A 27,484-nucleotide genomic window follows, 5' to 3' on the forward strand; every position below is an offset into this window, starting at 1 on the left:
CCAAGATTGGCACGCGGCACCGTAACCAGTGGCACACTAGGAATAAGTGGAATAAGTGTGCAAAATATTAAAATTGTATTTTCGGATCCTGAACGAGATCGCCGCCAGAGCGCTCCCCGTTACCTGCAGAAGGAAGCCATGCACGCAACGCAGCCCCGCAGTGCTGATCGTTTCACCACGGAGGAAAGCACTTCACAAATTGCAGTAGGCCTACCCATAAGGAGCTGTACAAATGCCGCAGTTTTTGCGTGGCTGTGTATTTAGTTGAAAACCCAGTGGCGATCTGCTCATCTCTCATCGAAATAATATGCTACAAAGGGGCGGACTGGCCATCTGTCTGTTGAACTTTCCTGTCGGCTCCCAGACCGTAGTCGAGGAGGGCAGAAGCAACAAGCTTCAGGTTCAATAACCCACTTTAGCTTAAATGACTGGAGAGAGGCGAGCTCTTCTTGGGAGGCCGTTGCATTTATTTAGCTGTTCTTCTGTTTCACAAAATACATCACAGACCACTGTTTTTCTGCTTCCTCGTTTCACTTCCAGAAACATACACACGTTCCCTCACTGTCGCTCTACCATCCACAAACACACATGCACAAGCCACACCCCCTCTCTCTCTCTCTCTAGGGACAGCGATCTCATCTCACTCTGCATGACCCTAATATCATAACATGTGTGCTCTGGAGAATCACAGAACTGACGATCGTCCTTATTATTATGCCGTTTAAACCAATTATTTAAATGTGTTTGTTAAATTCGGCAACATGTAAGTTGCGCTGACAGGTCCACACACTGCTTCCCCGCAGCGAGGCTCCCCCGCCCTCCTGCTGATAGTTCAGAAGCGTCAAGCTCCTCAACCCCCCCTCCCCCCCCGGCGTTGATAATTCTCGATCGTTGGCACGCTGATTACAATTTTTTTTTAGAATGGCACTTCATATCAAAAAGGTGGTCGACCCTAAAAAATAGAAAAGAGACGCTCATGCATTATAATAACATTTCTGACTGAATTGATAACCGGGCTGGCCTCTGGTTTCTAGACTAGTTGCTGGTAAAAAAAAATGTATATATATTATTTAAAGAATTGAAAGTGTTATGTGTAGGGACATCATGTCATATCATGTAAGGAAGTAGTTATTTACTTATTGTGCCTTAGTAAAACAATACTACGCAAAAACTCAAACAGTAGTAGCATCAAAATATAGGGTTAGTGTACCAAAAATAAAAGTTATTTCGGAAGAATTGCACATTGCATAATAATACGTTTCTTTTTTTTCTTAAAAAATTCAAAAATATTCAAAACAATTATGAAAGTGGCCTACTAAGCAGAATTATAAAACAAATGCAGCAATAGTGTTTTTGAAAATGAAAGTAAAAGCAGGAAAATTATTTACATATCAATCCTATTATCAGTCCAAGAAAAATAAAAACCTCACCACAGACAGCTTCAGCGAGCACAGAGCAGTTACCTCCCTCACTCTGTGAACAGTTTTTCAAAAGACCATCTCGGTACAAACAGTCGTGGAAGCAGGTGGCATTGGGAGGGGAGCTGGTTTTATTCACTTGAAAGATGCTGCCACAGTCCAGATCCTTACACATCTGTTCAGCCAGCTCATCCAAAGAGTCTGCTGGTAAAGCCACCACATCACTGCTCCTTTTTCCATCCATCCTCAGTGTGAAGCTGCAGTTACCAGAGAGTCTGTGAATGTAAGGGTCACCTGAGGGGCCGCAGACACAGAAGCACAAATTAGTCAAAGTGAGAGCAACCATTTCTTGTTCTCTTACTCTGGTCAGTTTCTTATACTTTAGTCATTCCTTCCCTGTCTGTGTTCTACTGAAGTAGACTTCAAAATGATGTCACAAATATAAAGTTTCTTCTTTTAAAAAGCTTAGTTATTTCCCAGAAACAGCTGGGCACTGTAGCTTAGCAAATGTTACTAAAACAGGAGGACGTGGGGCTTTGTTTGGGAGTATTTTAACAGCAGATGAATAGATTGAATAAAATATCTGGGTGGGTCTCTAGTGAGTAGAAACAGAACTAGGAAACAAATGTTTATATTTGCGCAAGTGGATCAGAGCATTGTGGGTGAAGGATGAAAGGTGAGCACATCATTAAAAAGTAATCTGCCAGGCGTAATCTTCCACCTCGCCCTCTTTAATCCGATATATACCATTTGTTTTTGACTACATTTAAATATACTCTTACTTATTAAGTAATTAACACACTAACTCCTGCTGCTAAAAGCATAATTTGATCATTTTCCTGAGCTACTGTCATCTAATTCTGTGTTCTCTTTTTAAATGTTCTTAACCTACGCTACCATATCTGTTTTTTTTTTATTTAAATGAGGCACTTGTGAACCTCAAATCAAAGAAGATATAATTAAGAGCCACTATAAGGACTTTTCCCCTTTATCTTTTACCCAAATTATAAGCTAAAATATATAATTTGATATACTTTCCTTAACTAAAATGCAACACCATGTCAGGTTACAACGTGTTTGCAGCGTTTCGTTTGTGCAGAGCTTTTAGTAAACCCGGTGCATGTTTGGTGAATTTGTTCTAAATGCAGCGCATGTGGCTTTTCGTTTTAGGGACAGAACTGCATGATGAGGGTGCAGATGAGGACAGAAATAAAAGGGGGTTTGCAGAGTGTGTGGGAGACTGCTTTCTCACGGTTTGATTTGCACCTGCAAAATACAGATAGGAGCATTTCACAAGCAGGTCACCCCACATCCTGTGACATTAAGAGCAATTTCGAGCGAAGGTTTTGTAAACAACAGTGGTATACATTTCAGCGCTATTCATATTGGCCTCTCACCCACACACCACATCAAACTCACCTTTTGAACAACCTGACCAAATCACTTTTGTATCATTCAGACAAAGTGCAATATGGGTTAACTCTCTCAAATATGATCGATTATCTGCCATGTATAATCTTTTATATTTTAACTTTCACACCACAATCATCTTCTCCTACATCAACATGTTATGTTTCCACTTGCTGTAACTTCATCTTAAGGAGTACAATTATTTAAAAGGGTTTTCGTCGTACACATAGTTAATTTGTGTAGTGGAAAGGCATGCTCCTGATAAAGATCGGTGTTGGAAATAAGGGTTAGCCAAATAAAATCGTACACAACCATCATCTCGAAAAATCATACATTTGTATGAAACATACACATGGGCTTTACCCACTTTCCTTCCAAACTTTTTTTGAATTTATTTCTTTGATAACTTTTAACTGCTACACCATCAAGATTCAAGATTTTCAAGATTCAAGGCTTTTATTGTCATTCGTAAATAGCTACAGTGTAGTTATGTCGATGAAAATCTTAGGTCACGGGCTCCTCCAACAGTGCAACACAATAAAACAGATACAATAGTGCAAGTAAATACAGATAAAGAATAGAAATAGTGCAATTACTTTTAAGGGCATTTTATTTAAGGGGATCTTCAAATAAAAATATTCACTTGTAAACTTAAAAAAAGAGCAGATATGATTGGACTAAAAATGCATGAAAAGGCTAGTGTATTTCATCTAAAATACATTGAAAAATAAATAGCAAACTTCACAATATAACGGCAGTAGTTTTCAACTGCATGGTTTGACTTTCTTCTTTTAGGATTGAGCAGCAGAAAAAAGGAAAGAAGACAATGCCAGCTGCTATGATTTTGCATCTGTAATTTGTTCGTAATTTAATTGAAATGTAAATGTAATAACATACCTTATGTGCTGTTGGTATTCGCACATTCGAAAAAATGTTGTTGAATACATCACTTTATATTGCCAAAAAATAAACCTATTATTGTTTCCTTCATTAAAAAATAATAACTTCATAACTCAGTTTGTGAATAATGTTTTGCACTAATAGTCTATACAAATGTATACATTACCTAGACAAAGACAGCTCAGTTGGATGATTAAAATGCATTTCAGCAGCTTCATGTTGTTGTCAGAAAGGGGGAAACAGCTCTATTGTCTCTAGACGAACAGTTGGCACTGAGTGAGGCTTCCTCTATTGTTTCCTCTCTATCGGAGTGACAGCATTTCCCATTTAACGCAGAGCATCATGATAGGAAGTGAAGCCTGTGGCTTTGTCACTCACACTTCATATCAGGACTCAACCCACATACATCATTCTGATATATAACATCAGGGGTATTTTGATAATAAGTGCTCTCTTAACATTAAGACTAGATACTTTGAGAACTTTATCGTATAGAAAGAGTTAATGTCATTTCCTAATTCTATGTAATATATTTCATTTAACTGTGGTTCAATTGATGCTATTGAGATTATGGTGCACATTATATTTGTAAGAAATAATTTAACATGTAGGATTCTATTTACCCTGAACTGCGCGACTGAGTCCAGAACAATGATAATGAAATGGAATAATACAATAACCAACTAATGGTCGAGCTATTCAATTCATAGGGGGGGAAATGTTTGCCTGAGCTACAAAATGTCTCACATTAATTATGACATTGTGTATATACTTTGGATTTTAAACTTATTTTCACCTTATTTGTGTACGTTAGAATTTATATAAGCCCTCTCCACTTTGAGTTAAATATAATCAGGGCTGCACATAACAGGTGCGCAGGTGCGCATGCGCACCTCCGCCAAAAATAGCATCGGGTCATTTGAAAAAAGGTGCATTTGCGTACCAACATTGAGAGAGGGAGAGAGAGAAGAAAGAGAAGGGAGAACATAGGAGAGAAAAGAGAGAGAGAGAGAGAGAGAGAGAGAGAGAGAGAGAGAGAGAGAGAGAGAGAGAGAGAGAGAGAGAGATATTTGCGAGTTGCATATGAACTCAGGGCCGGCCCGTAGCACTGGCTAGATGTTCGCCTAGGGCGCCAGATCTGGGTAAGCGCTGGCAGTTATGGGAGGGAAAAAAAACATTTTTGACCGTTGGGGCTCATCCTAATTTTCGGCCTTGATGTAACAATATTCATAATTAAGTAAATGTAACACCCTTTTCATCCCGGTTACACGTTTCATTTGCCCTGTACGATGGGCGCTGTAAGTGATGAAAATGGGCGATATTGGCTTATCTGGCGCCCGCAACTCACAGCCAAAGTGCGAGTGAGCGAGGGAGAGAGAAGGGCACACCGCCCGATAGACACCGGCGCTGTTGTTATTAGAATCTGGTGCTAGCTGCTCTAACGGATATAAGAAGAAGATGTTTCTACAATAATGTGGAGGGAGAGTCCTCTCCAGTCAGACTGAGAGGCTGATAACTACAGCTCAGTGAGGTAAAGGACTCTGAGTGTTTAGATAGTTAACTTTAGTCTAAGTTCAAACGGTTTGGTCACAATTTATGTAAACACATATTTGCAAGGCACTCCTTTATAATTATTGGGATAAACAGGTTTGAAATCATTCCAATGTATACTATAGGACAGTAACCAAAAATATCCTTTAAAACTGGAGAGATAAAAAAAATGCATAAATAAATAAATGTTAAGGTAAAATAAGATATGAATGAACAACACAAATACAATAAGTTACATTAATTTGTTATTGGCTATGGTAGGTTATTGGTTATGTTCACATACTTATTTGATTACATCAACTTGTCTAAGATGATCACAACAGAGACTTTCGACCCAAAACCAGCTGTTGACTTGTGGATGCAAGCAGCTAATCCAGACTCAACCAGAGAGAAAGAAGTAAGCCTACATCATCAGCTACCATGTCTGACAGAGAGGAAGACAGTGAGGAGAACAGTCAGGAGGGTAGTGATGACAGCTTGTAGGATTACTGGTCGTGCTAATGTTGCATGTGTGTTCTGTTTTCACCTCTGTGTGTTCAGTGCCGTGTGTCTGGCAAATAAAGTCAAGACCCCCTCAAAAGTTACGGTTTATTTCATTTTAAGGATGAGCACCAAGCAACATCTCCAGGTGCTCCTTTGAGAACCAGGGCAAAAAAGTTATGTGCACCCCTGAATATAATTGTACGATTTAAAACTACATTTATCCACAAGGGGGCGACTTTACATCAAGTGTGTTGTGGTGCCTGTTTCAGACAAGATTTCATACAAATGCACGATGAAATTCCGTTGAACCCCTCTCCAAACATTAAATGTTTAAACAAATACTTCAATATTTTAAGAGACAATTGAATACCACCAAAATAATAGGAAATAAAATAGAACAGCTTTTATTAAATTAAAACAAAATTACATTTTCGAGTGAAATACATTTGTTGCGTATATACAAACATTAATACGTTGAAATATCTAGATGTATTAATGAATTTCATACATATACATACATGTATATATACTACACTGTCTACACATAGTCTACATATGCCAACATATGTACAACATACGCACTAGAGTTTAAAATATAAATGCGGCTCGTATTCTAAAGTCTGATAACAGACATTCCAGAAAAATGCTAAAAATAAAAAAGATTTATTACCTTTATTTATGCAGAGGAGATGTAAGATGTATATGTTCTGTTTTTATGACTTTTGCCATGACCCTGTGCAGCTCCGTTGGATCCCTCACACTGACAGCTCTGACAGCTGCCTGCTTTGTTTACATCCGGCGCCAAGAGCACGCGCTCAATTCTTCTCGCTCTCTTATTGGCTGTGCTGTTCTGTAGCCCCGCCCACCACAGAGAGACCGGAAGAAGCAACTGACAGAAACAAATGAATAAATGTTCATTTAAGTTTCATATCTTTTTTACAAGTTTACTATTACAATAAAGACGTAATAATACTCAAACCAAACATTTTATTTAAGAAAATAAACACTACCCTAAGGTGTGTCTATTAAGTTGCTAGTTTAACGTTAGTTAGTGAACCAACTCCTCTTGCCGCGTTAAGTAGGTTGAAATAAAAACGAATAGAACAGCATAAAGTTAATGACTACACAATCACAGTAACTTGTCTATAAGTTATACGTGAGCCTATTTTAATTTCTTGTTAATGTTCGAGGTAACGAGCTGTCAGCTTTAGGGTTGGGAGTATTTATTTACACACATGCGCAATCTGCCGCAGATGCTCATTTGTTGGCGCCAGCGCCAACTGGAAACGAGTTTAATTTGGGCTCGGAACCGACTCGGTAAGCTGCAAACATTACTGCTCCTGAAGAGTTAGCTAGCTTCTTTAGCGAAGAGTTGTACCTTTACAGTTCTGGGTAATTCAGAAGTAAGTTATGGGCAAGTGTGTACGTGTATGCTACAATTAAAGCAGTAGTTTGTTTGTTATTTTATTGATAGTTTTGTAAACTCGGTTGTAGGTAGAGTTGTTGCGTTTTTTATCAAGCTAGCATCAAAGTTAGCAAATACTAGCTATATATAAGTAGTCCGGTCAACAGTGTTGACTGTTTTTGGGAAATGTGTGGAGAGGAAGCACAGTTTGAATGAGTCCTTTGCTGTCTGTTCCTGGTTTGTAAAGTTGGATATTAATGCGTCTAAATCATGATGTAACTAACTATACATATCACGTAAAAGTAAAACAAACCGTAACGTATCGGTTGTGTAATAGTTGTGGATTGTGTACTTCTGTGTAAGTACTGAATTCAAGTCATTTTATCACTGGTACTACTCAAAATGTCCTCCCCAGGCCTTTGTGTTGCTGCTAGAGTTGTGGCTGTTTGGGGGGGCTTCACTGCATGTTTCTTTGTGGTGTTCACGGTCCTTTTGTAGCATTAAACTTCAGGATCTTCAGGGCTCAAATATCTCTAAAGGTCATATAAAGTGTCTTAAAGTGTGCTTTTAGCAGCAGATTCGCTGGTGTTTGCTATAGAGGGGCTTATTTTACGCGCTCACTAATAATGTTGGCGCGGAGGATGAGATTTAAATTATGATAGTATGTAAATGTGATTTCAACGGGCTTGGTTTTGAATGAATCTGTTTGTGCAAGATTGCTGCAGCTGGTTGAAACTGTTTTCATCTGAGGGCCAACTTCCTGCTTAACAAACACTAACGTTGCTTCTAATAATATTATTTTTTACAGACAGCAACCTCCAAAACCATGTCTAGACGAAGGTAAATACCCATTGTGTTGCTATATGAATTATTATGGATGATTATTAGTTGTTCTGTTGTAAAATCGACAACTCCATGTTGAGTTCAGTGTGTTTTCTTTGCAGTGGTCGCCTGCAGAAAAGATCTGAAAATGCTCCAGGGCAGAAAAGCAAAGTAACTAAGGTAACAAAGTAATCATTTATGAGGCTACAGAACAGTTTTCATTAGTTGTTATATACACTGAGATCTGACATACAACTTATTTCTTTTCTTTTCAGCAAAGCAACAGAAAAAAGTTCCAGCCCCTGTCAAAGCTGCAGTGTGAGAAGGTATGCCCCTTTCTTCTAATAATTAGAATAGATTCTACTTAATTGTCATTGCACAGAATACAGGTACAAAGACAATGAAATACAGTTTAGCTTCCAACTCACACTAGTGGACAGTAGTGTTATGTATGGGTATGTGAGAGCTTATTTAAGTAGTGATTTATTGTTTGGTTTATAAAATGACAGAAAATAAAGCAAAATGTCAATCCGAAGTACAAAGAGAAGTCTTAAAATATCTTGTTTTGTCAGATTTAAAAACCAAATGATTATCTATTTGATGAGATATTAATCATATAATGGCAGGACATCTCCATATCTAAGAAGCTGAAACCTTGTTCTTGGACAATTAAACAAAGTGATGCACTGTTTTCTTTGAGTCAAATTAGGAGCAAAGAGTGCCATCAGGGATTCAAGAGAATAGACTACAGTTATAAAGAGCCAAATGATTCTTCCTCCCCCAAGCATATCATTTTCTTCAAGACCATTTCAGCAGATATATCAGAAATATCTTGTGCTGTTTCTATCTCTATGTTGCCTTCAATGTTCTCCTTTCTATTTCAGAACTATACAGTACTTGAGTGCGTGGCTGAGCCTTGTGTTCTCATCAAAGCTGCTGTGAGGGGAGTGGACTGCGAGGCCGTTCTCACTGCCACACACACCCTGGTTCAGCCGTCCCCTCTGCCTCCTCTTGGGTGAGTTTCATTCACTATTCAGCAATGGTTTGACTCGTAATTATCTTCTGCCAGACAGTTTAATACAGTCATTTAAAACCCGATAATATTTTATTTCTTGTAATGTCAGAATATGAACATTTTCGAATTTTCACATATGATGGACTGGATTTCTTTTTTGGCCATTTTTACTTACTGTCGAAAAGTTGCCCATTTGATTTGTATTGAATTGGTTAAAGACCATTGCTGCTCCTCCCTTCTGTCTGCGCGTGCAGATGGGGATCTCCTGAAGACGTGTGGGTGAAGATGGTGGGCAGGGAGCAGAACTACACACACAGCAAGAGCTTCATGCAGAAACACCCCGCGATACAGCCCAGAATGAGATCCATACTGCTCGACTGGTTAATTGAGGTACGTCGGCAAATAAGTATTAACAAAACACACAAACATGCTCCATGAAATATTTGTCACAGTTAAAAATGTATGTCTAGACTAGTTGTAAATGCATCATTAAATATTTACAAAATTCTAACCCAATTAGTTATTGCCTGTGTGACACCCGTCCATTTCCCCATCTCCATAGGTGTTCAAGCCTTGTTTGATATCTTGATTAACGCAATGTAAAATCAGGCTACTAAAACACCCTTTTATTTTGTCCAATTATGATATTTTCCCCTAATAGTATAAACTTGAACATGCCATCTTCTTTACTCTTGATCGATCATCACAACATGTCTTAACCTTCTCCCTTTTGTCGTTGTCTCCCCAGGTGAGTGAGGCCTACACTCTCCACCGGCAGACGTTCTACCTGGCTCAGGATTACTTCGACCGCTTCATGTTGACGCAGGACAACATTGAGAAGAACATGCTGCAGCTCATCGGGATAACCTGTCTCTTTATAGCATCCAAGATGGAGGTAAGGAGCAACAGGCAGGCATCAAAGCATTGCAACAAACTCAAAAGTGCAGCAATGTGAGCACCAAAACACGTCCCGATATACTTGATGGCATCACGACTGTATTTTATTTGTACATACAGTATAACATGCTTACTCTTTCAATAATGACGCCATTTTCCTGTCTTTGTAGGAAGCCTGTCCTCCCAAGCTCTCACAGATGGCCTATGTGACTGCAGGGACTTACTATGAAGAGGAGATCCTGCAGATGGAGCTCATCATATTGAAGGTAATACTATAATAAGTATATCCACAGTTATTGACTCGTTATTCTTAATTTGATCAATAACATAGCTGTGATATTTGCCCAACTCAACTCGACCCATTTCCCTCAGGCACTGAAGTGGAGCCTTTGTCCTGAAACAGCCGTCTCCTGGCTGAAGCTTTACTTCCAGATGGCATCCATGAGCACAAACTCTGACCTGCTGGAGTCGCAGTTTCCACAGGAGGCTTACGTGCAAATGACACAGGTAGCTTTTCCCATCCGTGTTATTTAAGCACACGTACTGACAACAATCCCTGTCTCACAGCTGAGTTAAAAAACAAAAAAATGAGCATGTCTGCGTTGCTTATTAGATTGATTCTGATGAACGGCACTACCTCAGTGGTATTCAATCAGATACATCTCTTGTCTTTCTATATCTTATCCCAGAGTAAAGAATCTGTCAGTATTTATGGTTTCTGTTTATGTCCTCTAACGTAAGAAAAAGAGACTTAACCACCTTTTATATAAACGCTATTTATTCCTCAGTTAAAGTGTGGCTCATGTCTAATGTTGTTTTCTCTTATATCTTTGTGTTTCCCAGCTTTTAGATTTGTGTATCATCAACATAAACTCTCTGGTCTTTGAGTATCGAGTGTTGGCTGCCTCGGTGCTGAGTCATTTCATTCATCAGGAAACAGTGGAGAAAGTTTCAGGTAAGATTCACATTGTGTCAGAAAGGGCTGAGGGGCTTGTGGTTATTATTCATAAGACGTGACGTTTCTGAGCTGTGATCCATGTTCTGACCCACAGTGTGTAACCATGTGCACTGTGTGTGTTCTCAGGTCTGTGCACACACTCCCTGCAGCAGTGTGTGAGCTGGATGGCCCCCTCTGTGGAGGCAGCTAGCTTTTTTGGCAGAGTAGCGCTGAGAGACTTTGTCAGTATAAAGAAAGAAGACCGACACAACGTCCAGACGCACCTGGACTACATGAGCATGCTGGTTCGTATATTCTACTGAGATATTGCTTTTACATTAGTTTGGCTTCTTCAGGTGATTTACAATAAGTACATTTAGCCTCAAGAATAGGAGCTACATTCTTTCCAGACAAACTAAGAGTGGGGGTTGCATTTTCTACAATCATTAACACGGATGGTTGTTAACATTTAGTACAATTTTAAATAAACTGTTTAACAGTAAAGGGATCTTTTTTGTTAAGAGTGACTCTTTATGACTAGGTGTCTATTAGGGCTGCAAAAAATAGTCATTTATCTCATCATTTGGTGAATAGAAAAAAAATCTCAATCATTTCTTCAAACATCCCTCCAGCTATATCTTAAACTCCAAAAGATTCTGTTGTGATATGACAAATAATTAGGATTTAGGGTTCAGGAAAGCCTCTATCATTTGTCTTAAATTAATTATTAGTTTGATATTAAATAAAGTAAATCAGGGGAACTGATGTATGGTGTGCATTCTTTGGAGTTTACACCAATGTAACTCAAGGGACTGTTTTTAATATAGCTGTATCTTTAACACATCTCAAAGAGAACTGCCATAACACATAAGTACATTTGTTTTGCTGCAGCTATTCTATTGGTTTCTGACTTTTTACTCGTCTTATTTCAGGAGGGCGTCAATCAAAAGGAAGTGAGCGGACAGTTCCTCACTCCGCCCAGCAGCACAGAGAAGAACGTCTCACACTGAAGCTCAAGAGGAAGACTCTGAAGAGTGTGAACCAAGAGGGCCGGGGTTCAGGTCCCAACCAGAAGAGCTGGAAACAGCTCCGTCAGCAGAGGCAGACGGACTGTGAACCCGAACACTGAAGAGTTCACTCCACGCCTGCTGAACTCAAATGTCTCTGAATGCATTATCCACGCTCATATCTTTCTAAATTATTGGCTAAAGCTTTTTTTGCTTGATTTTAGCAACTGGGTGCTTTAATTCCGAAATTAATTTTATTCAAAGAGTGGAATTGTCATTTCTAGGAAATGAAAGTGATGTGCAATTGTTTACTTTTGTAGCATATGAAATATGTTGGTAGTCAGCAGATCAAATCTTTGTAACCCTGCTTCAGGGTCAGATGAAATGTGTCATTGTTTTCAAATGGATGACTGCCACTTCTTCAGTATGACTTTGTAGCTTGTGATGAACCTTAATGAAAGCTCCAGCTGATGGAGACATATTGTTGCTGTTGTGATCCAGCCATTGTTTGTGTGACTCAGGGCCATGAGGAGTCAGTGATTTATTTTCTTATTCTCATTTTAAATGATTGCATGTGTACAAATGAGCAACTGTATTTATTTTAGAAGTTTATTTTCGACCACAAAATAAAAAATGTACATTCCCCACCCCCCCATCTGACAGTGATTCACACTCTCCTAGAAGTAGAGTTTGGCCATGGCCTGCAGGAACCTCTTCTTCCTCTTCTGGGCGGCCAGCAGCAGCACCTCCTCGGGGTTACTGGTGTTCAGCTCCGTCTGCCCGATCGCTTTGATCTGAGGGAGGCAGAGGCAGGACGTGTTATTGTAGCCTCTGAAAGCATACGGCTAGAATCTGATGATCTGCAACATTTGGTATATACACCTCTTTCAACAGCACTTTAAACCACATGGTTAAAGCTGTTTCTATCGATAGACATGGTAGAGAACTGACTTCCAAAACCCCATTTTAACAACATTTAAGTTAGATTTACTTTATTGATTGCACATAGGGAATTATTTTGCAGTTTAACTCAATAAATAAATGCTAACAGGGCTGTATCATGTCACTGTAGTGAAGACTACAACCACATGTGGTGTCATTTACAGAGAAGCTGAAGGATAACATGTTCAGGGTTCATACACTTTTTCACCAATGATTTTCCAGGACCTTTACCTAATTTTCCATGACCAAAGAAAATTACTCTTTCTCAGCGGTACCACTGAAAATGGTTTATTTGAACATGGAACAGGAAAATAAGGTTTGAAACATGTTGTGCCTCTAAAACAAATCAAATAGGCTTACTAGCTTCTACACGCTAAAGCAATTAAAATCTCTCACCAGCAAAATACCTCGTCAGTTAAATGCCATTTTACATGTCCTTACTATACCATACAGTATGTTTTATCATTATAGTATTACTATTTCGGTGATTAGATCAAATATAAATTATATTTGATGCAACTTTAGTTACATTTCCATGACTTTTCCAAAACTTTGGGAAAAATATTGTTTTCCATAACTTTTCCAGGGCCTGGAATTAACATTTTGAATTTCCATGACTTTTCCAGGTTTTTAATGACCGTAAGAACCCTGCATGTTTCACAAGAGCTAAAATAATGCATTAACCATGGAAGAAACCCGCTGTCTGAAATATAAATAATAATATCTGAAATGCATCGAGGGAACACTTTTTATTCCCTCGATGTTGGCAATCAAAAAAACAGCAACAAAACTTGATTCATATTTTAAAAGATAGATTTAACTCTATAAAGTAGTAGAACAGCAGTTTTTATATATACAGCTTGGTGTTAGAATAAACCTGATGTAATCCACTGAGGTTTGAACTCCTTACCGCTATTTGTCTCTTCTCCGTCTCGCCCCGCTTGTGGTGAATATCTCAACACACTGTCAAGGAAAAGGGAAAAAATGGACCTCGTAACAGAAGGTTTCTTAAAAACAGAATGTGAAATCAACTGCATATGATATAGGGCAGTTCAGAATCATTAACAGAAAGGATACGGGTGAGGTACTCCAGGATGGTGACGTCCCAGATGTAGTCATAGAAGGAGTCCATGGCATCGTGACTGTGGGGACAGATGAGGACGTGAGAGGTGAGAGGAACAGTGCTTTCGGTCTAAACGGTTGGGTGTGTAATGTCGTACCTGTTCTGTTCTTGAAGAGCTTTAAATGCCGTCATGTAGTCCACCTCTCGCAGAAACTGACAGAGAACAGCCACCTGGAAAGGATAAGAGGTAACAGAGTTAAACAAGAAAACCAGGCGCTTAAAGGCAGATTCAAAATGGAAGGAAACAAAGTGTGCACTGTACTTTGAAAAATTTTTTTTTGATATCAGGATGTTAAGATTCTAAAGCAATTAGCAGCTGCAATTCATCTTAGGAAAAGGGAGAATGGATGACCTCTGACCTGTGTGTGGCAGTTCATCATTGAACAGCACTTGATCATCCTCTTCAGGACCTGCAGACAACAGAGAGTTAAAACAGGATTCATTTCAACATATTTGTGCCTGCAACTGACATTTTGTTTTTTTCTGTGGGTTTGCCTTAACTCAAATCTGAAGACAAGACCATTTTGAAACAGTTGGCTGATAAGTGTTTAATAACTATATTCAGTATTTGGGCACATGGGACTAGTGTTTCCTATGTATTGGATTATATTATAGTAGTCCCATGTGCTCAAATATTTAATATAGCATGATAAAGAAATGGCTGTATCAATTTACACATGACCTAATAAAGCTCAATATAACACACATATATGCAGTGTTAACTTAATATTCGATATGGAAGACTAATACGTTAATTATAGACTTATAATTGAATAAATAAATTAGCATTTTCCGAAAATTCTGACTATTTCTAAAAGTGTGATCCTGGCTAGATTTCAAGATCCATCACAAAACTTGTGTGGCTATTTTTCTTCTCTTACTAGATTAGGTGTTTGTGCACATATGGGATCATGTTATTTAACAGTAGAACAGTGAATAAAGTATGTTTAGTCTCATCTTTTTTTTCTTTTATTATTGTAATTTGATCAGAGATAATGTATTATGTTGTAGTATTGTAATTATCGGACTGTAGAAACTCATTTTAAAAATCACTGTTGATTTTTTCAAAATGATCTAGCTGGTCATAGTGAAAGTCTGAATAATGTTTTCTGTGTGTACCTGGTCCGAGTAGACGTCGGGGGCCACAGTTTTGGTGAAGAAGTCTGAGCACACAGCTCCGGCCTGGAGGTAAAGGTTCAGAGCAGCAGAGTACTGATTGGTCACTGGAAACAGAGAGACAAGAGCAGCAGTCTTCAGGGAAACTGACACGTGAAATATAAGGACACACTTCTGACTGCAGGTATCACTACAGGAACAAAGGCTGCTGCTCTGTTCTCACCAAAGTAGATGTCTGCCTGTGTGATGAGCCACGACTGGTTGTTAGGGTTCAGGGTGAGGGCGTAGGACACCAGCTCTTTGACCGTCACCGCCACAGCTTCCACATCCACTGCCTGGATGCTGGTCCACACACACAAAGTACATTTAGAGGCTTTGTTCCAGAAATTGTAACATTTCATTAAGAAGAAAAATAGTTCTTACTTTAGGAGAGTAGATGGCCAGATGGTGAGGTGTTCGGCTGTCACTTCATTTACAATATCATCCTAAAGAGGGAGGAAACCGTACGTTACCCAGGAGACAATCAGTGATACTGTAAGCAGTTTAGAGAACAAGTCTCAGTGTCCTGCTGAAAACACTTCCATCATAACATGGTATTTGTGCACATGGTGCAACATTGAAGCCATTTTCTATTTTAGTCGCAACTAGTGTTTACTTCGTCCACAACCTTTTTCTTTTCTTTTTGTGTCTTAAAGATGAAACGGCAACAACGTCAGCTGATGATCAACCTGCAATATTCTCCATAACAAGACAAGACTCAAATCTAGTTTAAAGAAGACATATTACACTCATTTTCAGGTTCATATCAGTATGTAGTGTCTCTACTGGGACATGTCTCCATGCTTTAATGTTCAGAAAGCTCTTTATTGTTCTCATACTGCCTGTGCTGCAGCACCTCTTTTCACCCTCTGTCTGAAACCAGAGCCCAGCATGCTCTGATTGGTTAGCTGGCCAGCTCTGTTGTGATTGGTCAACCACTTTGAGATGTCCTTCCTCTTAACCCATCACGTACAACGTGTTCGAGCACCAGCGGTGTGAAATCTTACCTGCTCTAAGATGTCTTTCCCTTTTACTTCTCTCGCTGCTTTGAAACCTGAATATCTCTAGGGTGATTAATAAAGGTTTAGCTTAAACTTAACTATAAAAACAGGATAATCCTGTATTTAAAATCATAAAAGAATTAAGGGCACTTGACACAACTTGTTTCATCTAATTCTGTTGTTGTCATTTTAATAAACACTTGTCCTTATACAGTTGAGGCCTAAATGATTAGCCCCCCAGGAGTTGTGGAACATTTTCCTAAAATTCTTCCCAATGTTTCCTGCATTGATAAAACTTGATATAATCAAACCTTCACCAGTGCTATTTAGTAGCTTTTGATACATTTTGGAAAATAAAAATACATTTTTAGGTTTGCTTTATATCAAATATAGTGAAAAATGGGTTGGTCAAAAATATTAGCCCCATGTGAATTTTTGCTTTCAAAGCAAGCGAAATCAATGAATCAGCTTTCAAGCCACACCTGAGCTTTCAATCAGCATCAAAGGACTCCAAGAAACAGGCACTTGAATACCTTTTTTGAGAGGGACTATACTACTACTCCTACTCACCATGCCAAAGACAAAGGAAAGAAAATAGTGGAGGCTCCTGATAAGGGGGAAGGCTGTACTGCTATGTCCAAGCGCTTCACAGTGTCTAGAACTGCTGTTCGTTGCATCATTGCGAAGTACAAGGAGACACATTCTGTAAGAAACAAACCTAGGCGCGGTCGAAAGCGCAAGATTTCAAGAGGAAAATAGTCAGAGATGTCAGCAAGAATCCCCGGACATCTGCCAAGATGATTGTTGCTGACCTGGCCTCTTCTGGAATTGATGTTTCAAGGAACACAGTTGTGAGGGCTCTTCATCGTGGTGGGCTTCAGGGCCACCGTCCCAGAAGAACCCCTTTACTCAGAGAGCGGGACATCAGAGCCAGACTGAGGTTTGCCCGTGAACATTTGAAAGGTAAAGATGAGTTTTGGAAGTCTGTGCTTTGGTCTGATGAGACTAAACTGGAACTGTTTGGGCACATGGATGTTGCTCATGTTTGGCGAAGAAAGGGAGAGGCCTTCAACCCTAAGAACACATCGTGCTGTGGGGTTGTTTTGCAGCCTCAGGCACAGGGAGCCTTGTTCGGGTGCAAGCCATCATGACAAAAGAAAATGATGGTGACATTTTGAGGGATCATATGAAAAGATCTGCTCTTAGTCTTCGCTTAGGTCGTCGCTGGGTCTTCCAACAAGACAATGACCCAAAGCACACATTGGTCCAAAAGTTCCTAAAGGACACCAAAGCCAAGGTGCTGGAGTGGCCCGCACAGAGCCCAGATCTCAATCCTATCGACAATCTGTGGCGGGTGCTCAAAGTGAATGTCCATGCTCGGAAACCACACAATTTGGACCAGCTTGAACCATTTGCAAAGGAAGAATGGGCCAAAGTCCCTCAAGAGACCTGTGCCAACCTAAAGAACTACTCTAAGAGGTTGTTTTCAGTTGTGGCTCAGAAAGGGTACAAATGGACTATTAATGGCCTGGGGGCTAATATGTTTGACCAACCCATGCTTCACTATATTTGATATAAAGCAAGCCTAAAAACTTATTTTATGTTCCAAAATGTACCAAAAGCTACTAAATAGCACTGGTGAATGTTTGATTATATCAAGTTTTATCAATGCTGGAAACATTGGGAAGAATTTTAGGAAAATGTTCCACAACTCCTGGGGGGCTAATCATTTAGGCCTGAACTGTATATTTATTTGTTCTTGTGTGAACTCTTACCTGTCCTACCACGTGCTTCCCTCTCACTTCTCTTGCTGTTCTGAAACCTGAATATCCCTAGGGTGATTTGTAAAGGTACATTTAATAAAAAGAACAGGATCATCTTGTATCCAAAATATAGAAAAAAAATGTGGAAACATCTGGTTTTACCTAACCCTATAGTCGATATTCTAATATGTGATGTTCCTTTTACATTTTGTATTCTCATTCTCCTATGAGCTCTTACCTGCCCTATCTTGTGTTTCCCTCTCACTGCTTCTCCCGCACTGGAACCTACATGCCCCTACAGTGATCGGTAAAGGTTCAGTTTAAACTTCACAGGAATATGAACAAATTGCTGACAAAATAAACCCTCCACCACACAGCCTATGTAAGTCTCCGCAGGGTGCCATCAATGTGGAACAGTTCCGAATCCAGCAGCTGAAATCATGGACATACCCGCACTATGCTGTGGAACCTGACAAACAGTGAGATGAGGGTCGTCAGCACCAGCGGCTCCTGTGAGAAACAAGAAGGCATTTGCACCATTAGCACCTCATCCGATATGGATTGGATGTTTGGAGTGTTTAGTTTGTTGAATACTTACTCGAAGTTTCTTGATGAAAGTGATGAATTTGCTCCTGAATGGGTGAGAGAATGAAAGCACCAGAATGAGCGTTAGTCTCACTGTATGATTGTGTTGTTGTTCTCAGATCTGAGTGTTGGCAGTGTACCGCTGCAGGATGCCCATGGAGGACTCCCTCTGTTTGATGAGCCCCACTCTGCCGTCGTTGTTCCTCTTGTGCTGGACGGACATGCTGCAGATCTGGACCACCACGTCCCACAGCTCCTTGGCTGTGCGCCGGCACTCTTTAGGACCCGGCAGCTCTTTGCACGTGGAAGCCAGCAGCTGACCGATCTATCAGAAGGTAACGGAGTGGGGGATGAATCAAATACAAACCAAGAGTCCTGAGCGTTTAAACCATCCCACAGCCAGACGAGGGTCCGTCATCAAACATACTTTGTTAAGGGCCGACGTGTAGCTGGTAGAGCCATTTAGTCTTTTAGTAAACAAATCGTATGGCTTAAACCTGCAACAATTCATTCAATTGGCCAATTCAGCGGCAGAACAAGAAGCTGTGAGCACAACATTGACTTGTTATCACCTTCTAGAGTCGGTGTGAAGCATTGAGCACACACAAAGAATTGTTATTATTTGATACATTTTAGTCCAACATTCACTGGTCTGCTAAATGCTCCTCTTTGTTCGTCAGCTAGACTCTAACTGGATCTGTTATTTGGTGCTTGACCGGTCACACGTGTTCATTTGTGTTGTTAATGTAGAAAGGAGCCAAGCTATCATCTGTGTGAGTGCATTAGTCAGGCAGTATCTGAGTGTTTACCTTGATGTACGGGTTGTTCATGACCAGAGAGGGGGGCACCTGCAGGGTCAGGTAGTCATTCTCCCTCCAGTTCAACATGAAGGCCACACACTCCTCCCCCACCACCTGACGCAGAGGCAGATCTGGAGACAAACACAGAGTTCAGTGCATCTGAACGGTGTGTGCTGATGTTGCTGTGGTTTGGATTAGTTTGGTATGAGTTGTGAAAAAAAGCAACTGTTTTTGTATTTAGCACAGGACAGAGTAGCAGTTGTGTGTTTCTCTTTGTTCTATAATGTACACACTTGATCAATGATCCTTCTTTTTACTGCAGGAGTGAGCGAATTGGGATGCTACCCACATAGATCTTGTGCCTCCAAAAGTGTCTAAACTATTGATGATGCCAGAAAATGTAAGACAAATGATAGTTAGGTCAAAAGCAGGTGCTCCCAGTGCTTCCATCCTCTCACCATGTATCCTCATCTCCAGGTATCCCCTCACCCTGCTGACCAGGTCTGAGGGGGGTCTCTCCTTGCTGCCCTCGGCTGCCATGGTCTCATGCGCGCGGACCTCCAGCAGCAGCATCTCGTTCAGCATCACCTGCCTCAGCTTGGGGGAAAACTCGGTGACCAGCTCCAGGCAGGCAGAGTACAGCTGTCGGGCGTGGGGAAAGTCCTGAGACAGGAAACAAGGATTTACATTTGAAACATTGTTATAATCCCAAAGCTTATATACCTCTTGTAAGTGTTTCAATCATTGTTGTCCACAGTGCCTCAAACATTTCCTCACCTATTGTATCACTTTGACTATTTTGATGAGCTAGGTTCGTTTTTCTCTAAGTCAGTAATGTTTCTGGGCACTGATCATGTAAGCATTCTTTTATTTGACACGGCACCATATGTCATGGTTTCATATTATTCCCTGTGTTCGTCCTCCTGGTTCCTGCAATTTATTTTGTATTTTTATTGTCTTTTGTTGTTATTATATTTGTATCTTGTCTTTTCATTTTCCTTTAATTTGATTGTTTACAATGTTGTTGTTTGTTTTTAATCCGTACAGCCGACTGAGAAAAACGTTTTTTGTGATATTGGGTTGAATAAATAAACTTTGATTTTGATTTGAAATGACAGTTAGAGGCTTTCAGTTTAAGTTGAAAAAAAAAGATACTTAGAATATAACTATAATTCTTTTTTTCATTTGTCTTTTATGTTTAATTCAATGTTAAACTTGTTAAATAAAATAATGTTTTGATTGAGATTTTAATTCAACAAGCAATATGTTGTATTTTAGCAGTATGCTGAATGAAGCAAAATGGCAGAACTGTGTACACTTTCATGACCCTGGGTCTTTCTTAATGTTGAGTACGCTTGCTTGGTAGCTCATGTCTTCCGAGTCACTTGCTTCAGAAGCGAGGCAAGAATACTTCCTGTCATTCGGAAAACGAAGAGTGGAAAAGGGTAGCAAGTGTGCAGGTGTGCGTCATATGAGGCCCCGCCTTACATTTTCCGCCACAGATTTGGGGAAATTTCCGTGCTTAAAGCATTGTGGGGATTTTAAGGCCGCGGAGTCTACACATGTGCAGCCTCGAAATTTCTCCCTACGAAGTACTCCGGCCTCGGTAGAATTCCAAGTATGCTGGACATTGGAACAGTCCTTCGGCGGCACTCGATGATGCAGTATGCTTGAAATAGTGGCTCTGGAGCATCCTTACTCGACATTGAGAAACACCTCATTTAATGACCCAATCTAATATTTGTTTCTCGATATTCAATAACCTTATTATATATTTTCCTCACTAGTGCAGCCCTACCTTTATTGATATGCAGTGCAGTCCTTTGGCCATGAAGATGTAAACCAGGTCCTTAGTCAGGTTGTCTTTGATGCCCAGGATCACATTGATGTAGTCCTTAGGAACTTCCCACTGTACACACAAACACAAAGTGGTCTTTTAAATACATCATTATATCTGAAAATCAATAAGACATTTTCCACAAAAAGTAAAAAAAATAAAAATAAATGGTGGCTATGGATCAAATCGACCATGTTTGTTACTCCTTAAATATACAGTAGATATCAAACATGTTAGAGCTTCTTATATCTATTTTCTCTCCTGTGTCAGTATGTGAGCTCTGACCTTGCTGTTGACCCTCCAGAAGGGTCTCTCAGCCATGCCGTGCAGCTCGATGAGGATTTGCCTGATCCTGCGGGGCTCCAGTGAGAGGATGAGCTGCTGCTCCAGTTGCCCGATGCTCACACTCGACGAAGCTGAAGCACAATGCAGGAAGTGAGGCGCTTCAAAAAGACATTTCAACCAGCAGATAACACACGTTCGATGAATGCCGTACCTGGAATGTCATAGAAGGAAGGCAGAGGCTTGGCGCTGAGGTTGATGGTGGCTGATTTCTTCCTCAGCTGCTCCACCAGCACCTTCCTGTCCTCCTCCTTCAGCAGCTCCACAAAGAGCTTATGAGAGGAGACCCCCATCAGCAGAGGCAGCTCCTGCAGGGTCTCACACAGAGTCCTGCATAATGATTCAAAGATGTTGAACACTGCACAGCAATCTGCTGTAGGTTCTGACTTTACGTAGATCAGCGTGTCGTCACTTTAGGTGACCTTACTCTGCTCATACTCACTTCATGAAAGTGGCCATGTTCCTCCTGGATGACTCAGACGGGCGGTCTTTTCCCAGTGAAAGTGTGCAGACCTGCAGGACGTAGAATATTACATTCAAATGTACAGAAGCCTTTTTCATTCAACTATCACGAGAAAAAAAGAGATACATACTTCTCAAACCTCTGCACAGATTTACTTCAATTCCAAAAAATCCTATCAGATTTCATAAAAAAAAAAATGTAATAAAAAAGATTATTAGGAATCCTGATGCTAATTTTGATAAAACTCCCACAAATGTTTTTCTATGAGCAGAAGGGTCTTCACTCACTGACACCAAATGGGATCATGGATAATGCTTCTTTGCATTGTTTAAAGGTCATTTGAGCTTTATTTAATAGTTGAGTGAAGGAAATATAGAGGCATAAGTCATACTTCAATATTCTGTATGTTCCAGGTTTGAACACTTCAATCAGTTGAAGCTCTAAAGCTTGAATGACTCCTGTAAGAATCCCTCATCAGACGCACATATTTCAGACACAAGAAGGCGAGTGTGCACCTCTAAAATGAAGTCCACCATCTTCTTGCTGGGCTTGAGGAGCAGCTGGTGGAAGCGCACACTGAGCACTTCTCCTTCCAAAGCATCTCGGACAGCGTTGCAAACACACAGCTTGTAGCAAACCTCGTCCAGACTGGACTCCCTGCAGGGCATCGAGAAATAAGATGTTTGTTAGATCCTTTAGAAATACGCAAGTGACTCTTTGCACTGTATATTAAAAACATCAAATCAAATGCAATGCCAGCAAGCAGTTGATGTTGGATGAAATGATGTTCTCACCCTTGTTGGACTTTGTACAGGAACTCTCTGAGAACAGAGCGTCTGAAGTTGATTGGCAAACTGCGGCACATGTTGTCTTTGATGAAGGCTTCAATGACAGCCTGTCAGAGAGGAATAAATCATATCAAGTACATTGCTACCTCCATTCTGATATCTTTCATTCAACTCTGATCTTAGGTGTTACAGATGCGCTCTGACCTGGTGGTTGTGCGCTCTGATCAGGCTGTTGATCTGGTTGTAGGGCGTGTTCTGTGTGTCTGACGGGTCGCAGTCTTCAGTCAGAGCTTTGCAGGCGTTCCAGTAGCCGGCCAGACGCTTCTCATCCAGGTGGACGTGGACGGTGGAATCCAGCTGAAAACAAAGAGTCTATGAATTACTGCTGGTATTGAACTGTAACAATAAAAGGACTGAAAGAGGCAGAATCTGTGCTGGTTAAGTTCCATTGGGTTTTATGACTAGAATTAGAATAACATTAAATACATTGTTTAAACATAAGAAGTTATGACAAGATTGTGCAATACAAATATACAATATGTATATGAACTAAATATAAGTGTAATGTACAGTATATGTATGCATTAAGTATTTACATATCTGTTTTATCTTTTAACTAAATGTATGTTTCTTTCCTTGAAATCATTTGAATAATTGTTTTGGTTTACATATTGTTTATAATGTTCTCCATAAAATGATATCCTCTTTTCGTATTTGTGAATGCAGAATAATGTGTTTACTACTGTATGATCTTTGACTAAATCCATAAGTGATACACGAGTGAATCTACCTTTGTAAACAGTTCCTTAGTCTGTCTGAAGTGATCCCGGGCTTTCTCATAGGCTGTCTGATCTGTGCAGCCTTGCTGGAAGAAAATCCCTCCCAGATCATAATTCACCTGAAACACCAAAGTACAAATGAAGACCCATTTCATATTCAACACACTAGAAATGCAATGAGTGACACTTCCTTTCTCGGACATTTGTTTCAGATTCATTGGGAGATGATGTTTTACAAGTTCTCCCTGCTTCGATAAGGTCCATCTGGTTGTATTTTGGATGTTGTGCAGGCCGCTGACCTGACAGTGCAGCTCGTCAGCACTGATCCTGAGCCCTGCGGTGGAGGACTCCGTCTCCCCGTTGGCAGCAGCGTCAGCAGCCAGCAGGTCCAGAGTCCTCAGAGTGTGAACATAGAAATCTTTCTTCAGCTGCAGAGCTCCTTCCAGGACACTGATGGAGTCCGTCGCCTGCTCTTTCAGCTGAGGGCAGCAAGGTATTTGAGGTTATTTCATAGCCAGTGGAAAAGGACAAAACAGGATTCCTTTAATAGGGGATATAATGAAAAGCATGTCAAAACTATGAGACAAAAGAAAAATTGGATAACAGGATTCATTTCTTATATAATTATGATGTTATGCATAAATAATACGCATAGCCCAAGCAGCCATTCACAAGACCCCATTATTTAGAAAAAGAGAGCATACTGTAAACCAGTGTGGAAGTTTAAAAGCAAGTTCATTCCTCTCTCAAAAGTCCTTTGAAATTAGCAAAAAGTTAAAATACTATACTTTCTTCTTCTTGAATGAACGTGAATAGGATCAATGTACCGTAATTTTCGGACTATAAGCCGCGCCTTTTCCCCTATTTTTCGACGCTGCGGTTTATATAACGGTGCGGCTAATCTATGGATTTTTACAGCTAACGGCCAACACCTTTAACTCTATGGGCTCTATGGCCGGTCCGCGGACCCCCACCTTTAAGCGGCGGGTTCCAGCAGGAAAAGCTGGAGGCCGGAAAAGAGTGAGACAGGTAGCGCGCAAAAGTAAAAGTGGAACCGAGAGTGGTATGCCGCTGCTGCGGCTTATATTCAGGTGCGGCTTATAGTCCGAAAATTACGGTAGGCTAAGTGTTTTCTAAATCCATTCTACTCCTCATCCGATGTCACATTCAAAACACAAGGATATTATTTATACAGTAGATTATAATAAGGAGGTTTAATACGCTGTCATTTTGAGGTATACCTGGATCATTCTTAGATGATTTTGAAATGGGTTTAATAGTGGATAAATACCACGATAACATGTTAATAGATATCATCAATGTCGTTTGGAGAGAAATCAGAGAATTTCATAAAAACCACATGAACTCACCACAGTGAGGATGTTTTCAGTCATCTCCTTCTCCTGCTGCACTATACTTAACCTGCGAGAGACCAGAGCACAACAAATCATCATATAGAGCACTTTTATAAAGTTATATTTGTATTTCCTAAATGTGCAACTGCATACAATAAGCATGAGGAAATGTATTTGCTCTGTTAATAACTTTAGCTTGGTTCAACAAGAAGGATTAGAATGTACATGTTCATCTGGTGAGGTCCTGGTTTGGTCTGTTTCTCAGGGAAGCTGCTCAGCACAATGGTTCTGATGGCCCTATGAAAGAAACAAAGAGAAATACTTCAGATTAAAAACACTCTGAATTTCTTTATTATTTGTATTCATGCAGTTTTTCTTCTTTGTGACAAATGTGAATACAATTGATGAGAAATAACAGAGAATACAAATCTGAAGTGCAAAACGTTTCTTCGTACATCAGCTTTGGATCTTACTCACCAGCGGTTGTATATGATGACAGCCATGGCCGTAGTGGGAGGCAGAGTGGAGAGGTCCAGGTCCACATGTTTCACCCCTGGAGGCACTTTGCTCACACACAGGAGCTCGTTGAGTAACATATTTAATACTGGAATGGTCAAACTGGAGGGGAAGAAAGGATCAATAAGGATATGATCCAAACATCTGTATGATTTGATAGACTTTCATACATTCCAAATTGACTTAAAGCAATGTGGACGAGCAAAGAAAAGCATGAAAAGTCACACAGTCTTCCTCAGCTTAAACCGTATATGAAAGAGCCTTTCACACACACCTACACACACTCTTACCCTTTCTCCAGAGCATCCAGATCCCACTTCATGTGTGCAGCGACCTTCAGGGCCAGCAGCTTCAGGGTGCGGTTCCGGCGGTTGTCTGCTGGAGGCTGCACCTGGTTCTGCTCGTTCACAGAGGGTTTGGACGCCTGCTCCAGGAACTGGATGATCAGCTGCACTGGTGTTGGGTCTGTGGGAAACACATTCACACACATATGGACATTGAAAAGCATGCAGTCCATTTATTTAAGGTGTCCACTCAAAATGTAATCCTTTTAAGTTATTTTGCAATTAAGTGTTATACATGTTGAAAAAAAAGATGGATTAAATTAAAATGGGTGATTATTATGCAATATTCAAAAATAAGCATGTCTTGAGTTGAACAACTTTGAACATGATACAAAAATAGAGAGAAAACATTTATGTGCTTTACTCAATAATGAGTAATGACGAAGAGATTTTTGTTTCATAACCAAGGCATAACATTCATTTATATATATAGATTTTTATCAAAAATACATTCATAAGCAAAGACATTTTAGCCATGTTCAACTCAAGGGGAAATTGTGTCGCAGTTGATACAGAGCAGATTATTTAACGAATAGAACCAGTGTTTGTTTTTTATAATTTGGTTTATTAGATGAAGAGACCAATAGCAATCTGGTAAAGGCATTGTACATCAGCTGTTCATCCCTCATCACACTGGTCTGACCTGGGTATGACTTCTGCAGGTGGTTCTCCAGCAGGCTGCCGTCCAGGAGGAACTCAAACCAGGACGTCTGGAGGGGGGTGCTGGGCCGGCCGCTGGTCACAGCAGCCACCCGGTCCACCGTCTCCACACTCATCCTCCCCTGGGGAACAGGACACATTCTGGATTTAGTTTCATTGATTAACAAATCCCAATAAAGGCTTGCTTTATTTTTACTCTATATTGGAGCTCTATGTCAACAAAGTGAAATTGTCCTGGAACAACACACAAGACCAGTTTACCAAATAGTCATCAGGAGGAATACTAGTGAGCCTCTGAAAACAGTCTAAGTGAATTTCTATTTTATAGTGAGATCCTAATTTATTTTATATTCTTTATTTCTAAATTGTGATAGTTATGTCCCAAAATACCAAGGCAAATTCACTTCAGCTACCTTATCATAGAGATGGACAGCAAAGATGGAGTGCTGTTATTACTGCTTTTCACAACATAATTTCTGTTGGTCACATTTAATAATCCCACACATTTAGTGTATTTTCTGTATTTTATTAAGAGTAGTAATAGAAACACATTCATGAACAACACCCAACCACGTTTATTTTACGCTATGTTAGCCAGCTATGTAACTATTTCTTTAAAGATCGTAACATTAGCAAAGTTATATTCAATATTCTGTTTATTTTCTGTGGTGACCAAGGTAAGTTTATTTAGATCATCGTGTTGTGCCGAGTGGGCGGAGTTCAAATATGTCCACGAGAGAGCGAAAATGACTGAACTACGGTGGCTTTTGGCTTCAAGTGTATATGAATCAAGCGCACCTCTTCCATCCTCTGCTGTGTGTGGAGCTGCCGTTGTTTTGGGCTAATATTCTAGCTAACTAGCTAAACTTTTCAGCCCGGTACGGACACACGGGGACGGGTTAGCTTACCTTTATAGGCCAAATGGAACAAATAGAAAAAAAATGAGCCTAATGTACAGAATAACCTCCAAAATAAAAGCTGGAACAGCTACATGGACTGTTTAATTCTCACATAATGTATTCTGCGCTTCGACATCCCGCCGCCTCTTCCGGTTCCGCTTCTTCGCCAGGGAGACACAGGTGCGCAGTGTTAGCGCATATTTATACTGCGAGCGTGGACTTAATGTGTTATTATAACTGTGCGTGTCAAAGGCTACTCACTTTATTGTACTTATAGTTCAATTTAG

At 40.1% G+C, this 27,484-nt stretch overlaps 2 protein-coding genes across 5 annotated transcripts; one reads left to right on the forward strand and one right to left on the reverse strand.

Annotated features, from left to right (window-relative positions):
* The first annotated feature begins 7,012 nt into the window (after positions 1–7,012).
* On the forward strand, positions 7,013–12,489 carry ccne2 (cyclin E2). 2 transcript variants are annotated; one of them, XM_010787773.1, is made up of 12 exons: positions 7,013–7,079; positions 7,976–8,007; positions 8,112–8,169; positions 8,265–8,315; positions 8,874–9,004; positions 9,259–9,394; positions 9,753–9,899; positions 10,072–10,167; positions 10,274–10,408; positions 10,745–10,856; positions 10,986–11,143; positions 11,771–12,489. In XM_010787773.1, exons 2-12 carry the CDS (start codon positions 7,994–7,996, stop codon positions 11,846–11,848), a joined length of 1,116 nt encoding a protein of 371 aa, XP_010786075.1. In that variant the 5' UTR covers positions 7,013–7,079; positions 7,976–7,993; the 3' UTR covers positions 11,849–12,489. The 2 variants fall into 2 exon arrangements, with proteins under 2 accessions (XP_010786075.1, XP_010786076.1); XM_010787774.1 differs by lacking the exon at positions 7,013–7,079 and adding an exon at positions 7,128–7,165.
* On the reverse strand, positions 12,445–27,344 carry ints8 (integrator complex subunit 8). 3 transcript variants are annotated; one of them, XM_010787769.1, is made up of 29 exons: positions 27,207–27,340; positions 26,282–26,420; positions 25,585–25,759; positions 25,256–25,396; positions 25,004–25,075; positions 24,794–24,845; positions 23,723–23,902; positions 23,435–23,542; positions 22,849–23,001; positions 22,651–22,751; positions 22,372–22,513; positions 21,836–21,906; positions 21,548–21,723; positions 21,337–21,467; positions 21,013–21,123; positions 19,673–19,877; positions 19,224–19,345; positions 18,555–18,739; positions 18,428–18,461; positions 18,280–18,339; positions 18,068–18,124; positions 15,450–15,511; positions 15,250–15,368; positions 15,030–15,133; positions 14,270–14,320; positions 14,008–14,081; positions 13,865–13,929; positions 13,698–13,741; positions 12,445–12,639 (listed from the first exon to the last, which is right to left on the reverse strand). In XM_010787769.1, the coding sequence occupies exons 2-29, from the start codon at positions 26,412–26,414 to the stop codon at positions 12,523–12,525; spliced, it is 3,045 nt and encodes a 1,014-aa protein (XP_010786071.1). In that variant the 5' UTR covers positions 26,415–26,420; positions 27,207–27,340; the 3' UTR covers positions 12,445–12,522. The 3 variants fall into 3 exon arrangements, with proteins under 3 accessions (XP_010786071.1, XP_010786072.1, XP_010786074.1); XM_010787770.1 differs by lacking the exon at positions 18,068–18,124 and having other exon boundaries at positions 27,207–27,339; XM_010787772.1 differs by lacking the exons at positions 12,445–12,639; positions 13,698–13,741; positions 13,865–13,929; ... (3 more) ...; positions 15,250–15,368; positions 15,450–15,511 and adding an exon at positions 16,459–17,898 and having other exon boundaries at positions 27,207–27,344.
* Between the last annotated feature and the right edge of the window lie 140 nt (positions 27,345–27,484).

Source organism: Notothenia coriiceps, unplaced genomic scaffold (genome assembly GCF_000735185.1).
Source record: "Notothenia coriiceps isolate Sejong01 unplaced genomic scaffold, NC01 NC01_scaffold00031174, whole genome shotgun sequence".
Classification (NCBI taxonomy): domain Eukaryota; kingdom Metazoa; phylum Chordata; class Actinopteri; order Perciformes; family Nototheniidae; genus Notothenia; species Notothenia coriiceps.